This window comes from Periplaneta americana, chromosome 5, assembly GCF_040183065.1.
Source record: "Periplaneta americana isolate PAMFEO1 chromosome 5, P.americana_PAMFEO1_priV1, whole genome shotgun sequence".
NCBI lineage: Eukaryota > Metazoa > Arthropoda > Insecta > Blattodea > Blattidae > Periplaneta > Periplaneta americana.
This window is the reverse complement of record NC_091121.1, coordinates 69,256,709-69,273,448: the sequence shown is the minus strand read 5'-3', so window position 1 is coordinate 69,273,448 and position 16,740 is coordinate 69,256,709. Positions and strand designations below refer to the sequence as shown.

General features: G+C 32.9%; 2 protein-coding genes across 3 annotated transcripts in view; both read left to right on the top strand.

Annotated features, from left to right (window-relative positions):
- Positions 1-16,740, top strand: part of LOC138699819 (protein Wnt-5b-like) — a 2,020,855-nt gene that overhangs the window by 1,638,391 nt on the left and 365,724 nt on the right. The window lies entirely within an intron of this gene.
- Positions 782-12,856, top strand: LOC138699814 (uncharacterized). The gene is made up of 2 exons (XM_069825986.1): positions 782-1,852; positions 4,634-12,856. The coding sequence occupies exons 1-2, from the start codon at positions 833-835 to the stop codon at positions 4,670-4,672; spliced, it is 1,059 nt and encodes a 352-aa protein (XP_069682087.1). The 5' UTR covers positions 782-832; the 3' UTR covers positions 4,673-12,856.

Here is a 16,740-nt window from a genome sequence, read left to right as displayed (position 1 = left end):
AATTTATATGTAACAATGCTCACTTTCTTCACAGCTGTGTAGCAAAACACGAAAAACAGCCAACTTTGGATGTTTCACTGTATTGCCGACAGAGGTGTCGACCAATATCCTTGATTTTTTTCTATAGCACTGCAGAAGACATGCCTCCTGTTGACAGCCTCTCAAAACTTACGTTCACCCTATTGTAAAGCCGCAGTAAAATCATTTATGCACTACTGCGGAATTAGCCAAGTTTTCCCTAATCGGACCCATGTTCATATGACATTTTATGCTCAAAATGGCCTATAGAATTCATTCCTAAAGCACGGGTCATTAGCCGTGAATCATCCTTTATATTTAGTAAAAAATGAAGTGTGTATTACGTAGGCTATGTTGGTTAAGGTATTTCTTTAAACTATGTGATACATTAATTTGTTATCAAATAATTTCGTAATAATTTGCGCGTAATTTTCCATGCCTGAACTGTACTTCTGCTTAATCAATGCAGCATCTCGGTTCCAGTTCAATAAACTTTATGATTAGGACTGAGACACTTCTGAGTTGAGATAATGTAAATTATAATGAACCCACGTTCTGGGTGATATCATAAAACACATTACAAAAAAGGATAAGTAATCTATTTATACCTCCTTCCCCAGAAATTTTAACTATGATGATGATGATGATGATGATGGTGACAATGAAGATTTTCCTCGTTACAATCGAGTCATGATTATATTTTATATCTTATCGTTATTTAGATTACCAGCGGGTATTGTTTTTCGCTATCATGAACAGAGATAGTAAAGTAAGTCTGGTCAGTTTGATCTTGAGAACCATTAACAGAGGTATTATGGAGGTGAAGATTCTTCTTTTGGTTTCTGTGATTCTTGGACTGCAGTTGTGTTGTTTGGGTAGAACGCTAACTTTGTCCGATGCTACCGCAAAACGTAATTACAAGTTCGTTAAGGAAAAAAGTGATTGCGTTGTTTCTCCACCTTCAAGGCGCATATTGGGAATCTTCAACAGTATGGACGACAATCGAGAGGAAGCTTTTATATTTGAAACTAATCTCGGCAAGATATCAGATATAGTTATTAATCAAGAATGGTTAAACGGATCTGGATTTATTTACGTTAAAGGGGGAATTACGAGCAATGGTGTTACGATTAGTTTCGATGTACCACCTGGTGCCAGTCTAATAATTGACATGTTACTGTTTACTGAAGGAGATTCTGACAATATTAGTGAAGAGATGTGTGAGAACTTTCTGGAATTGTCAAGAAATGCACTTAAACACATGAAGGAAAACAATGATAACATTGGAACGCAGGTAATGTTTGTATCATTATACGAAACACTCAGCGAAACATTATTAGAAACATACGAGATTGAATCCGATTATGAAGCCAAAGACTGTTTCGGCAGTACTTTTTGGTACAATGGAATGGGAGCGAGGGAATTTTATGGAGGAATTGGCGCTGATATATTCAAAATACATTTATTAGTGCCAGCGGGAGTACGTGCTGCCAACATGTATTCTTGCGTTTTCTCTAATAATAACGGGTACTCTTCATGGAAACATCGTTCTTTTCATAAAGAATTCCGGGCTCAAGTACCATCAGCTTTCGATGAAGATAGTTACACTTGTGAAACTTACGGCTCTATTTATGCAGAACGTAAAACATTTTATATAAAAGAAGCAGTAACTGGTGTGGTTCAAGAATGTGATAGCGAACCATTTTGGAAGGATGGAAAGGGCACCATCACTCAGATCGGAGGAGGAGTTGGCTTCAATTACTCTGAATATCGAATCGACAAGTCAGTCGGTTCCTATGGAACTTACGAAAGTATATACACTGTGAGTAGGGAGGTGAGTAAACATATTGAATCTTATTGAGTCGTAAGTAGAATCCTGCGTTTGGTTACCTAAAGTCTCCAAGCAACCCGCAACAGTGTAGGTATGTACGGAGTATAGCTTGACGGCATCCAACGCTACTTAGTTCAGGTCTGCTGTTCAGTGAACATACGAAAACAAAACAAAGCTAGGCAAGCATGCCATTAGGAAAGAAGAAAATGCGTCTTATCAGGAAGAAGGAATATTCTATCATTTGAAACACTTAAAATGTTTGCAATCCATGATTATAGTTTGTAGAGACTCGTAAAGCAGACACTCAAAATGTGTTTTATTTTAAATTTGTGCTGGGATTTATATTTTTTCATTTGTTAATTTCAAACTTTAATTAGATGTAAAGTGAGTTATCTAGATGCGTTTTACTTATTGTAAAAGTCAGGTGTAGACAAATTTCGGGCGCCAGATAGTCATGGCGACTAAAAATAATATGGCGTCTGAATTGTTTATTGAGTAAGACATTTTTAAGACCTCGATTTCTCTTACGTCACTACGACTAGTACATAATGTTAATAAAAGCGGTTGTAGGAAGAAAATCGAATGTCCTTTTTAAATTAATATCGTTAAATTTGTTACGCATCTCAAGATATTGTCGCACATTGCTTCAGAGCGTCTCTGAGAGAGTGTGTTTGCACTGCAAAGATATTTAATAGTTAATATTGTTTAATTTCAGAAAATTTATCTTTATCTTAGCTTGAATGATTTCCTCATTGCATGTCTGGACGAAATGTGGTGGCTTCTGATATGAATATTTCTTTAGTTTCGTCTATTCCTAGTAAAATCACATTTTATTGCATATAAACTGCCTTTAAGGGGAGAGGATGGTATTTTTTTAAACTTTTTTCCTATTTGGTGTAAATTATTAATTTTTTGTGTGTAGAGAGCTCATAGCTGTGGCAAGTCAACCAAATAAAAATATTTTGAAAAAAAATCTTATTTGGGGGCCCAAATTTGAAAAAAATATACCCAATGCAGGATTGTACTAAAACCGATATATCTAAACCGTTTTTAAAGATAGATTCAAACAGTTTTTGCAATGTATTTGCAAAAGTATGTTCTACAAACTGTCCGTAACAGAATTTTGATATTAGTCCCTACGTTTGTAAAATAAACAATTAAAATTTAGTAACAATTTTCTGATTTCCTTTCTTGCAAACAAACGGACGTATCTTTAAAATGAAATCAATTAACAAAATTCTGTTACAGAGAAAAGTTTCCTAATAGTCTAAAGAATGTGTCTTCTAAATTTCTTGCACGTATCTTTAATAGTTCAGAAATTATATCCATTTTGTCTGGCAATGTAGCAAAAAAAAAATGAAGTTATTGGAAACCGATAAAAGCGGGCGTGTGATTTAAAAATCCATAGCGCAAGAAGTTTAAAAATGACGTCTCAACATCCGATAAGAGCACAAATACCCACAAAATGTTATGCAATGCATTCAACACATATCAAAGGGTATTTTAAAGAAAAAAAATTGAAAATTTAATTTACCGGAAACAACAATAAAAGTGGACGAGTGATTTAAAAATCCATAATGCAGGAAGTTTAAAAATGGCGATCCACGATTTTTAAAGATTTTTTTTAAATTTAGTCATTTTTCATCAAAAATACCATCCTCTCCCCTTAAATATATACTTCGTTATTGTTATTAAATCCAAGTCGTATTCCTGTTGTTCACCGACTACAGGTACACGAATAAACAGATGTAGACACAAAGTACCAGTGCATGCGAGAAGACTGCTTGGTTCATTGAAGTGTGAACTGTTGACTTACAACGAAGCCAGTATAATCTATGTACACCTAACTTGTATTCAAAGTAACCAAACGGAGGACTCTAGTTATAAGACTCGAAAATTAAAAGTTTGTTGCGAACCTAATATTTAACTCATAAATTTGAGCTAGGCTTATATTGAATTATTTATTTTAATTGTCGCAGAAGAAAATCCTATTATTCTTGTTCAATATTACAGATGTACATATACATATTATTATTATTATTATTATTATTATTATTATTATTATTATTATTATTATTATTATTATTATTATTATTATTAATTCACTCATGCTGATTTTTTATTTTCTCTTCTCAGCGTTCTCTTATCTTTCTATTTTTTTCTTATCCTCTCATTTTCATATATCTTTTCTTTCTTGCTTGTTTTTCTTCTGTGTTTGATATGTTGTCATTGTTTTCTCAATTTTCATCACTTCTTAAAATTTGCTTCTTATAGCCTCTACCCTTCCCTTCCCACCTCTACTCTGCGTCTTTGTTCATATTCCTTTTTTGTGTTTATTTTTATGCTAGTTTCTTATTCTTTATATCCTCGATCATTTATTTCTTATTGTTATATTTCTTCATCCGTATTTTATTCTTATCTCTTTATGTGCCTCTTTCATTTTATATTTAAATTATAATTTTTGTATTGAACTTTGCACGTCTTTATCGTTCTAGTTTTCTCCAACACTGTCATTTCATGAGTAAAGTTTATGTGCAAAAGTTAAAGACGTTTACGATTTGTATCAATTTCAAAATATTTAAATCACACTCGCACTACAGATTTCTAAACATCTATCAACTGTCGGTGTTTGATACTGGCATATTAGGGTCGTAGGTTCAGCTATCAACAACATATTTTCCAAAAGAGTTCTTGTTTAGATAATTCCTTACGACAATTTCACACAAGTCAATAGTCCTTAATTCTGTACGATCCCAGAAAACTAATTTTCATTTCGTATTTCAGCAATATATCATCAATCTGTTATCCGAGGACAACGATTGACCTTCAAGATAATGATATCGCACTCTGAACTTATAAAAATTAGAAAATTAATAACATAATTATAGTAAGTTACTTTTTAATTATTATAAATAATTTATGAATATTTATTGTAAAATGAAATAAATGTTTCATTACTCAATTTATTGGTAGCACTATTTAATATTAATACTCTTTATTCTTAACAGATATTACGGTTGGGGGTTCGTTTCAGTAAACAGATAAAGTCGTGCGTGAAACGTTCGAGCATTCACTTCTTGACTGTTAATCCAAATTTTGTTGACAAAATCTGTATTTGTTAATTCTTGTAACACTATTGATTAATTTGTCTATGTTTTGTAACATTTCCAGTTCCTCTAGGTCCTGCTATTTTTAACGACACGAAACGTTAGGATCTCCACAACCCAGTTTTCTTGTTCACTTGCAGACAAAGATGGATTAATAATTTTTTTTATTTCCAGTAATGAAAAATGTCCAGAGTCTGACTCTTCTCAACAGTTCACCATTGTTTTCTCTATAATTTAGATGCGCACATACATGTTTGTTCAAAGATATTGAACAGTAGAGAACGAAGTCTGGACATCAAAACATTGCCTAGAGGCACCTATAGGTTTATGGAACGCTGGCTATAGGATGACGTTAGCTATTTACTTTATTGGTGTACCTTCAGGTTCCAACGCGAAATAAAAGACTCTCGGTAAGTCATTTGAAGTTAAATAGGTGCGGGTTTTGTATTGTTTACTGCATTCTAATAGGTTGTTTCGACACTGCATGCCTGTTTGAAAAGTAAAAATTTCACTTGTGATCGAGTGAAGATACTGTGATGCTGTATTAAAATCCCGCCAATAAAATCTGAAACTTTGCCTGTGCATGTAAAAGACTTCGAAAATGATTATTTTGTTTATATATTCATGGAGGAATAGTACATTATGCAACGAGCCTATAATGGTAGTAATTAAGACGAGAGTATGTTTGTTTATGAAACGAGCGCAAGTGAGTTTCATAATTTTCATACGAGCGTCTTAATTACCATTATGGGCAAGTTTCATACGACTTTTTATGCTCGAACATATTTCTAACTTGAATTATTCATAAGTATTCATGTTATGGTTATCTAAGTGAAGAGCGGCACTTACCTTCTAAATTGCGAGATGTGCGCAGACGTGAAAGTATTGATTTTTTCCGAGGAACGAATGTCATTGACCTTGATATAATCTAGAGAATAACATGAACATTAATCTTGATTTAGAATTGAAAAACGAGATGACAAATTGAATTTATTTGAATATTATTTACAATTAACGGTAATTATTATAGTAACAGAACATGACCTTCTGCGACAGTATTGGATTTCCAGCCTCCGTGACGTTTCGCTAATTGTCTTTCGATTGCATACCCGGTTTTATAATGGTACAATGGTGATTTTTCATTGGCTGAACAACTGAACTATAATGAATAGGTGTACTTTAATGAGGTGCATTAAAGGGCTACTACCAGGTGTATAATTACTACATTTCGGCATGGTCGAGCATAAAATATGTTGTAAAGTTTGTTAAGTTAATAAGCGTCGTGATTTAGAAAATCATAGTGACTACAAAAGGAACATCGAACATCTGAAATTGTTTAGTGATTCGATTTCGTATCAGTCCACCTTATATTATGACTTGTGTCTGTTGATACTCTGTTTCATAAACTTGAGAATCCACATTTTAAACGCTTCATTGAAAAGTACACGTCTAGGAAATAGTCGACTTCAACAACCACGCGTACGCAATACTTACTCTCGTGCTAAGAAATAACTTTAAATTATATACGATCAGCTGTCGATAACAATAAAAGGGTTAAACTGAAACTCAAGAGTATTCTCGAAAAAAAAAAAATCCTGCATATTCGAAACTCTGCGAAGTGCAATATGAATTAAAAGGTAAACAGACACAAGGTAATACACAACAATATTACAATAAATATAAACTTTTTCAAAATGTCTCATTATTAACATTATGTAATTTCGAAATAACATTTTCTCACTTGAGTAATAATCGAAAAAGGTTTGTATCTGAAGATACGAATTACATTTATACATTACAACAATATTGTGACTCTTAAAGTACATCATTCATTTTTATTTAAAATTATCACCATTTTCTACAAAGAAGAGAATGAGGTAAGTCTGTCTATTAGTTTCAGTTACCTGATTGTACCAAGCAATGTTTTGATTCAAGCATAGTAGTGCTCTGTACAAGTCTCTGTACTACCTTGAATTGATCTAACAACACGACTTGTTTAATACCATATTTAACTTCTTAGGTTCGGTGTCTGAACTTCCATCCCTACATATCAGTAATGGTCGAATTAATTTTAATATTTTGTTGAAGGATTTTCACATCGAAAACTTTCAAAATACTATTTACTAGAAATATTCCTACTTCTGTGTTACCTTCTGACGGGTGTACTACTGGAAACAGGTTTCGCTTAGAATGGCGCAATTCGAAAAGTGACATAGGCAATTAACAGCTCTCTTAGCGGTGATTCAGCACGTCAGTTTTCGGCTGTGAAATCTCGCAATGTATACGTTACATTACGTAATTCATTGGTTTGACTTACAATAAGACTGAAACAGTCAGTCAGTTTACTGTGCAGTGATGAAGCGTTTCCCTCATAACTCATAAACTTGTTAACTTTTTCATGCTCTCGCTCTCTTATTTTATTGCTGAAGCTCATGTTTACTATATCATGCTCTTTCATTTACATTTTTAAATAAATAATAGGCTATATTTTTTATTTTGTGTTAGAAAAAAATACTGATATTTGACCATTTTTAAATAAATTTATTTTTTATCAGACGATCTATTATAGGTAGAGAAGTGATCTTGCATCATATTGTAGATATGACATGCATAAATACACACAATTTCATCACATAATGTTGTATAGTATTTGAGTTATGTGGAAAAGCTTCATGACTGCACAGTGAACTGAAATTTGAAAAAAAAAAAAAAGAAAGAAAAAAGAAAAAGAAAAATGTAAATAATTTTTTTAAATCGTAAAAATATTTTTTCCACATAGCAGAAAGACAGTGTTTTACACATACTAATTTTCATTGTTCTACGAGATACAGTAATGGAGGAAAAAAATGTTGAATATTTACAAAATTTTACTGCTGTAAGCTGTACCTAACCCCTTAAGTTTTAACGACTAGTACATGTTTATTTAAACTGAGGGAAAACCTATAAGAAAAAATAATAACATAATTTATGAGCTAATGTAATTCAATTCTTTCTATATGTAATATATAGAGAATTATAATTAAGTTGAGATGCGCTTCATGATATCACAAATTGGACAGAAACAAAGCAAGAATAGTATAAACTTTTAATAGAAAGTTAGTTTGACAACAGGATGGCGGAATAAATAGTTTGGAAATTTTAAAGTGCCGAAAGAAAAGTGTAATTCAAATGAAAAGTAAAATGTGGGACGGTCAAGACTACTCGAGTGGTCAAAATTAATGTCAAGACTAATTTCGAATGAAGCAGAAGAGACTATCAATAGATTTATGTCGCGATAATGATGATAATGCGAACGAGGAGGACGAATATAAAAGCTGATAATTTAATAGTCAAGAATTGATTATTTATCAGTCTTATTATCTCTCGGTGGACCAATTAGAAAGCGAGTATGAAGGATAAGTTCTTGGAACTCTTTCACGTTAATCAGTGTGAATCTCAAGTATTTACTGCGATATGAAGGTATAAATGTTGCATCATAAGCTAAATACTGCAGTTTAATTCCTCACAAAATGAATTCGTGTGCTTTCTTGTCGCTGTCGCTACTTTTGTGCACATATTTTCTTACGCATAGTTATGCGGAAGAAGAACAATTTTCAGCTGTGAAATACAGGAGTCGATCAACTCTGATATCAGAAGAGGAGAGAAATGCACATTCACCAGTTGGGAAAATTGTAAGTACAATTCGTGCTCAAAAGGAATCTAAAATTGTAAACGGGAGATTCCTCAATTCACAATCAACCAAATCAGGCACGGTACGGCTTGAGTTGTTGCAAGACACAATAGCAAATTTAACAATCCTAGAAGAGTGGACTTATGGTAAAGGAACACATGATGTCTTGGAAGGAGGAGTTGGCTATAACTACATTGTATTTAGCTATAATATTCCTCCAGACGTTGGGCTGACCTTTACTACGAGAATTTACACTGAAACATCTGTTGAAATAGACGAAGGTTCATATTCTTCAGACGATTTGGGAATGTTTCCGGTGCAAGAAAATGTTTTACAAGCTGAAGAAATTTATATTTATGTGCATAGTTCATATGATTCTCTCCCCTACTCCAGAACAGACTCATATACTTTCAATTTTGATAAAGTGATTGAGACTTGTAGCAGAGATGCCCAGTGGAACAACGGAAACAGCTCGGCAGCGATAACCGGCGGCATTGCTGATCAGTACTTCTTCGCTGCAGTAGAAATACCAGCTGCAGTGAGTGGCGTGGACAGTTTTAGATGTTCGTTTGTTAATGATAATAATGTGTTGCTTACGTCAACAGAAACGGAACGCTTCAGTAATATTGGCAAAGCTCATATTTTGGATCTCAAGAATGATGTTTCTCAGTATCAGATATATCGAACAATACTTGTCAGTAGCGATCACTTGTATAATTATTTAACAAATGCAACAATTTTGGAAGTGGAATGCCAACCTGACTGGAAGAGTGGAACTGGATTAGTGTATGTTTCTGATGGAGGAGTCGGTTTTGAGCATGTGACTTTAGGAATCACGAAATCTGTAACTGCTTATGGTTCTGTTCAATGTAACATGCAGATACTTTTACTTTAGTCAGGAATAATCGATTACGTATAGTCGTTAAGACCAGATATAGTAGTGGCTAACAGTAGCCTTTCACAAAGTCCTTCATAAAACAACAAAAATAGTTACTAAATCTAAGTCAGCCATCGTCAACTGTCCTGCATACTAGTTCGGAGCGCCGAGACGCTGACGCTGACTGAGGGGGTAGTAGTGTGCAGTGTGTCGAGCCAAACCAACGCATCCCATCACAGAAGCCAACTTTCTGACCATAATTTACAATGTCTTCTTCGATTGTGTTCTACACGAGCATTGACACCTAAAATTGAACAGTTAGTAGGGAAAAACGAATTTAAAAAATGCAGGAAAACCAATGCTAATGATCATCGAAAATAATTTTTATTATTTGTTATTTACATTGTAATAAAATAATTTAGGCCTACTTCAGTCTTGTAGCAGAAACGATAATATGTTTCATATGTTATACATAATAACAAATAATTGGTTTTGTGTTATATAGTGTCAGGTAAAAAATGGATAATGAATTTTATTTTATTGACGACACTTGAACAAAAGAATAGGATGACATGATTTAAATATTAGTAATGAATTCGACTTAATATTTTGTAACAGTGAAAGTGCATTATAGGTCTGTAAGTTCTCAATTACTTTAATATGAAAAAAAACTATTTACTTTCAAAACCGTTACAATACATAATGGAAAAATACAACTTGTCTCTTGTCTTAAACTGAAAAGTGATTAACTTATTACACAGTTCCTCTTAAAATAAATTAAGTACATGCTTCTTCCGTGTTTATTTTTATTATAATTATTGGAGACTTATTAAAAGGGTTGAACAAGTGAGTGGACGCCTCTGCCATCACCTGAACCATTCCCCCAAACTCCTGCTGCACAGTTGATGTCTAAGGGATAGAACTGAGCTAGCGAGCAAACTGTGCCTGCACCATAGTGCACTGAGATGACGACTCCTGATCTAAATCAATTAACCAATTTGGAATGAACAGTTATTTGGACTATTATGTGGGCCCAGGCATATATTCTTTATCCAAAAGAGAAGTTAAAGAGAATTACGATTACCGATGGTTTGTTTTGTGTAAGAGGGCCAGCCAAAATCATCAGAAATCCTCTGAAAATTCGCGTAGTTCATGACCAGGGAGCGAAACTTGTTGCGCGATGGGAGAGAGGCAAGTGGATTCAGGTTAACCTATATAAGCATACCTATAGCCGAGGAACAGCAAATTTGTTTCATCGGGCAACAAGTTTCGCTTCCTGTTCATGAGAAAATGTGCGCGGGTTGAGGGGGCAGAGGAAAGTATGTTAATGATAGGAATGCTTAAATTATGTGATGCAGTGACGTAATAGTGCAACACAACAAAATAATGAGGATATTAGAAAGAAACTGGGATATTCAACGTCACTAAAAAGTATGTAAACAGTCTTGAAGTTAATACATGATAATTAGAGACTAGTGTTTGGTCACAATTAACAGAGGTTAGGTAAGCAATGACTGTGAAAATGAAGGGACAATTTTATTCTTCTAGATATGTTTGCGTCCCTTGTGTATCATATATGCAAGACGCAGGTACAGTCTGTTGACACAAATTGTATGCAACTGTAAACAATCTTTTCAGTAATATTTGACCTAATAATTCTACATGTAGCCTATACAAGATGATGATATTTTAAGGAAAAATCTCCAAGAAAATTATGTGAACCTGACAAATGTAAAACTTAAAATTAGATTTAAATTGAACAGAAAACTTTACAGAATTTTAAATTAATTAACAATTAAATTATATATTACACTTAGGTACCGATCATGTTGACAGGCATTGTAACACTAAATAACTACATAAACCTAGTGGTTCGGATGAAATATTTCTATTTCTCTTTATTAGACAATGATAGTATCTAGAAAAACTTTATTCATCATCCAAGAAGTAAATGGTACAAACTGAAAGTGTGGAATATCAGAGATATCTACACTGTACATATGCATACATCACTGTTTCCACTGGTTCGGTGATCAAACGCTGGGCTCTGATGATGATATAAATATAATGTTATTTTTCTTGTGTTCCAAGTACAGCTTACATTATTAGTTGCATTGTTTATAGTAACCTATTAACCAGCTCAATTTATTAAACATTTTTTTATTCTTAAAATTACGTATTTCAGGTAGAAATTATAAGTTACATTTTCATTGCTCCACACTTACACATATATTTAGCAAACTCAGCACGTTAAAAGATCTTGGTATGGAATGTTGATTTATATTTTTTTTTATTTGAGTGTCTTCAAAATCTCTTAAAAAGATTAAGACTCTAAAAATGAACAGAGTTTTGTAAAAATAGTAAAAATTAAGATTTATATTTTTGCATGTAACGTTACTAAATGAGATGTTTTAGCTTTCTTTTAAGTCACTTAATATCTGTACAATGTTACGGCTTTATTTGATAGAAGTTAAAAGCCAATATCACTTTATTGAATAATATTAATTAAATTTCAACAGAACGAAGTGAATCTTAAGGTCAGGTGGAAACTTCCGAAGGAACCATTGAGCTCCATGTATCCTTTTAATTGAAACCCAATTCTATAGGATCCTAGGAACTAACTTTTAAATCATGTTGTACTTGTATACTCGATAATAATCGTGCAATATACATTGTTTCCTTGAATTATATGTTTTGATGATAATGATTATTATTACTGTTATTATTATTATTATTATTATTATTATTATTATTATTATATTTTTATTTAATAATAATTACAATGTAATCCAAGGTAATATGTCTGTATTCTTAGTGATAATAATATTAATAATAATACTACTACTACTACTACTACTACTACTACTACTAATAATAATAATAATAATAATAATAATAATAATAATAATAAACAAAGAAGTCAAGAAGCAATGTGGATTAATTTCAAAACTTCGTGATCATACAGCATATTTGGACCGATAGTGTCGCCGGTTTAATCTTACTTTTCTATTCAGAAGTCATATTTGTGAAGACCTTTCTGAATCACTTTGTATATAAATATGATATAGTCTATATCTTCGGCATTAAAAGAAAAATACACTTAAAAAAGGACAAATCATAACTATTAATATAGTTTACACAGTGTTGTTATGAAACTGAAATTCACCATAATGGGATTTCCTATGTTATTACTTTTCTGTTTATGAATAAAGGAAGACAATTTGCTATATTTTATAAGAAAGATTTATATTTTGCATTTTAATTATGTACTTTATCATAAATGTAATTATAATCAAGTGTACCTATGTATAACATGTACTATTACCAAGAATTAAAAATGCATTGTTCTTTCAGTAATGAGTCACATTTCTTCACTAAAATCCTTAGATACCCCACATCTCTGTTATGCAGTATTTGTAGCTGAGAAACTGTGCGAAGCAGCAGTACAGTCTTAGAAAAAAAAGTTTTGTCGTACAGACACTTTAGGGTACGTACACGTTGGGCAACGATAAAAGAAACGACCTAGCGATGCTTTTGTGTTATCAAAGAATCAAGTGTTCATATCGGAGCAATAAGGACGCGGGAAACGAACATTTTGACTTATCAATAGAAGATTTTCTATACATCCACTTAATGAAAGAAGATATATATCAGCTGCTAGGTTCAAGGTTAATATAACTTAAATACGTACAAAATTGAACTCATTTCTCATCCCAAACTAGAATAAATTCATTGTGACGTGATTGGTTCTTGTAATCACATAACGTATCTCAAATAAATACACAACTGATCAATTTGTCAATATCCATCGTAATTAATTTAATATGCCGAAATAATAATAAATCGATTAATACTCGGATATATTGATAACCACGGGTCATTATACAGATTAATATTATCTTAATCAGAGATCATAGGAACGATAACAGCGAAGAAAATGGAATTTTTTCGTCACTTTTATTGTGTATCTTCGCTTTTATCGTTACTGCATTTTGCATACTTCAATGACAACGCATGCTTCAATTCTCTCTGATATAGCATCGCTGCTGCTTTTATCGTTTATCGTCGCTCCAATGTGTACGTACCCTTACAAGTCTCAGCAAGGAGGCAGTGCGCATGATCAGAGGACGAGCGACCTGGTTCACAAGAGAACGACTAGTTGAGGTAATAAAATTAGTTTTGTTTCATTGTATATCTGATCATGCGCAATGCCTCCTTTCTGGGACTTATAAAGTATCTGTGAGACAAAACTTTTTCTAAGATTGTATGTCAGTAGAACACCGATTACAACAAAACAGATCAAACAAACACATGAAGAATTAATGAGACTGACCTATCGAAAGAAAATGAACCGCTTTCACGATTCGTCGGTTTGTGCAGACGTGTTCATTATCATCTCTTATCATCCATTATTCATTTACGTTTCCTAAATAGTCACTTTGTTACCACTTATTCAGTTATTCTACAGTCTATAGTTTATATTACATAAGTGAGCTGGTTTCATGGGAACAGTAAATTATGACCGAGGCCAAGAAAGAGAAAGAAAAAAAAGAAGAATCGTCTTCATTTTTTTTTCAGAGTCAAACCAATATCTCTAGGATTTTCAACTTGAAGCGCTGCCATCGAATCCACAGAGGAGACAATTATCTATTATTAAGATTGATTAAATTTGAATGATAAAAAATTCGTTTTTCAATGACAATTACACTTTTACAATACTACTTTTGGCCAGTAAAACGGTATGAAAGGACGTGTTTCAACCAATCATGGCTGTTTATCGCTACAATTTTATCACTTCCCTATTATTTGTTTGTTTTTATCACTTCCCTAACATTTGTTTCTTTGCTACATTTCAAAATGTAAATTATTTATGGTATTATAAAACATGCTTTGTGATTATCATTAGTTTCCTCGCATAAATAGTCAGCTGAAAATGGCGACTCCATTCAAATGTTTTGGTGCAGCTAACATTAGTGAAATAGAATTTTAGTAAGGCAATTAATATCTATTTTATTGTATTAGAGTACTTTATTTCTACTAATCTGTATATACTTTCTTCTGTTTTTATCATCTCCCTACAATTTGTTTATTTATCTGCCAACATTTCAAACTGCAAATTCTTTACGGTACCGTACTATAAAACATGCTTTACAATCGTCATTTGTTTATCGCATAGATAGTCAACTGAAAATGGCGGCTCCGTTCAAACGTTTTGGTGAAGCTAACATTAGTGAAATAGAATTTTAGTAAGTCAATTAATATTTTATTGTGTTAGAGTATTTTATTTCTTCTAATCTTTATATACTTTCTTCTAATCGTGTAATAGTCAATTAAATGCCACTCGAGTTTTGATTTTCTCTAGATAAATCAAAACCTCTAGTGAGATTACTGTTGATAATATAACTTGATGCTTTCATTTCATTCTGATAGGCTATAATAAATGCGCATCATAAAATTTTGCAAGTATGTCACTAGAGTATTGTGAAATATGTACTTAAAAATCAAATCGTGACTTGGTTTGATAAAGTTTGTAATTCCTCGTGCTTGCGAGAAAATATACAAATAATTTTATTATAGTTAATCCAATATTCTGTTGAGAAAGTTGTGCAATATTACATAATATTGTGTGTTGGCTTAGATGAAGCCCGACGTCGTCGCGGTGATCACACGAAGTAGAATTTCCACGGTGTACAATGTTGTCCTTTTTTTAACAGAGAGTAAGACTTCAGCATTGAATTATTAATAGAGAAGCAAAATAGACTGTATAAACGTAGGTCCAAGAATGCTTAGTTTATAAGTTAATATGGTCCCTAGTAGTGAGAGATTTTCATAATCAGTACGTTAGGCAAACGAAAATCCCCATTAAACTATTTCTGTATCAACATGACAGAGTCCACATCTGTAGAGTAACGATTAGTCCGTCTGGCCGCGGAACCAGGTGGCCCGGGTTCGAATCCCGGTCGGGGCAAGTTACCTGGTTGAGGTTTTCCCTCAACCCAATATGAGCAAATGGTGGGTAACTAACGGTGCTGAACCCCGGACTCATATCACCGACATTATCACCTTCATTTCATTCAGACGATAAATAACGTGAGATGTTGATACATCGTCGTAAAATAACCTACTAAAAAACTATTAGTGATTATTTGTTTAGTATCCAAAATCCTACCGAACAGGATTACAAAGCCTAGAGACCGAGGATTTCCTATGGGATTAGGCTACTAATATTTGCCTTACAGTTAAAGAAAATTTCTTGAAAAGCCAATCTGATAATCAGTCCAAGAGGGAATCGAAACTATACCCGAGCGCAGCTTCGAATCAGTTGGCAAACATTTCATGTTGCTTTGGCAATAGGCAACACGTACTACATCAATGTGCTGCAGGGAAATCTGTGTCTACTTGAAGTGCGGCACTGCGAACAGTAGTAACCACGAAGCTTTGAATATCCTTGAAAATAATGCACAAATGATTAATATAATCTGTCTTGTAGATCGTAGTCGTTCACAACTTAAGAGAGCAGGGAGGAAAAAAAGAGAGACGAACATCATATTTTGCCTTGAGTAGTAGCGTTAGAAGCACAGTCTAATATATAGTCTACAGTCACAAAGCTCAATACGTACTAAATATGCAAACATAGATAATTGCTCACCACCAGGATCGCTACTATCGCCTCATCACAGACCCTTTCCCCAGCAGACGATAAAATGTATTGTACTTTCGATATCGTATTCTTTTGAAAAAATTAACACCTTCCTTCCACTATTGAAATGTGAAATACATAAGGTTTATATATTATTTTCATAAATTATATATTATATTTTATAAACTCACCTTCCTGGATTTTCGGAAGAAGGATAAATCTGACCTCTTTTTCTTACAATATTTTTAGTACCACAAACGTCTCCTTGTCCCATATTATTCAAATTATTGTATTTTAGCCATTTATAGTTATTACAACTGACAACGAATATTTGACAGTTTTCACAACTTTTCACAACAAAGCGAAATACGGCACAGTCAATGCATTTTCGATCTAGACCAGGCCGTAATGTTTGTTCGGGTTTTATATTTCAGTGTATGCAGCTCAGTGAAATGTTATATTATAACTTTATTGCGTATCATTGCTAAGCTTTATTTAGTGTAATATGTTCATAAGTTCCGTTTACTTCTTGTTGCAGAAATAATTACAAAACTGTGTTATTTTAATGTGAAGAGAATTTTACGTATTAACATAATC

Excerpts from the sequence above, each read along its gene's own strand:
- LOC138699814 (XM_069825986.1), top strand. The coding sequence starts at position 833 with ATGGAGGTGAAGATTCTTCTTTTGGTTTCTGTGATTCTTGGACTGCAG. Across the intron at positions 1,853-4,633 it reads TATACACTGTGAGTAGGGAG|CAATATATCATCAATCTGTT; the intron begins GTGAGTAAACAT and ends TTCGTATTTCAG.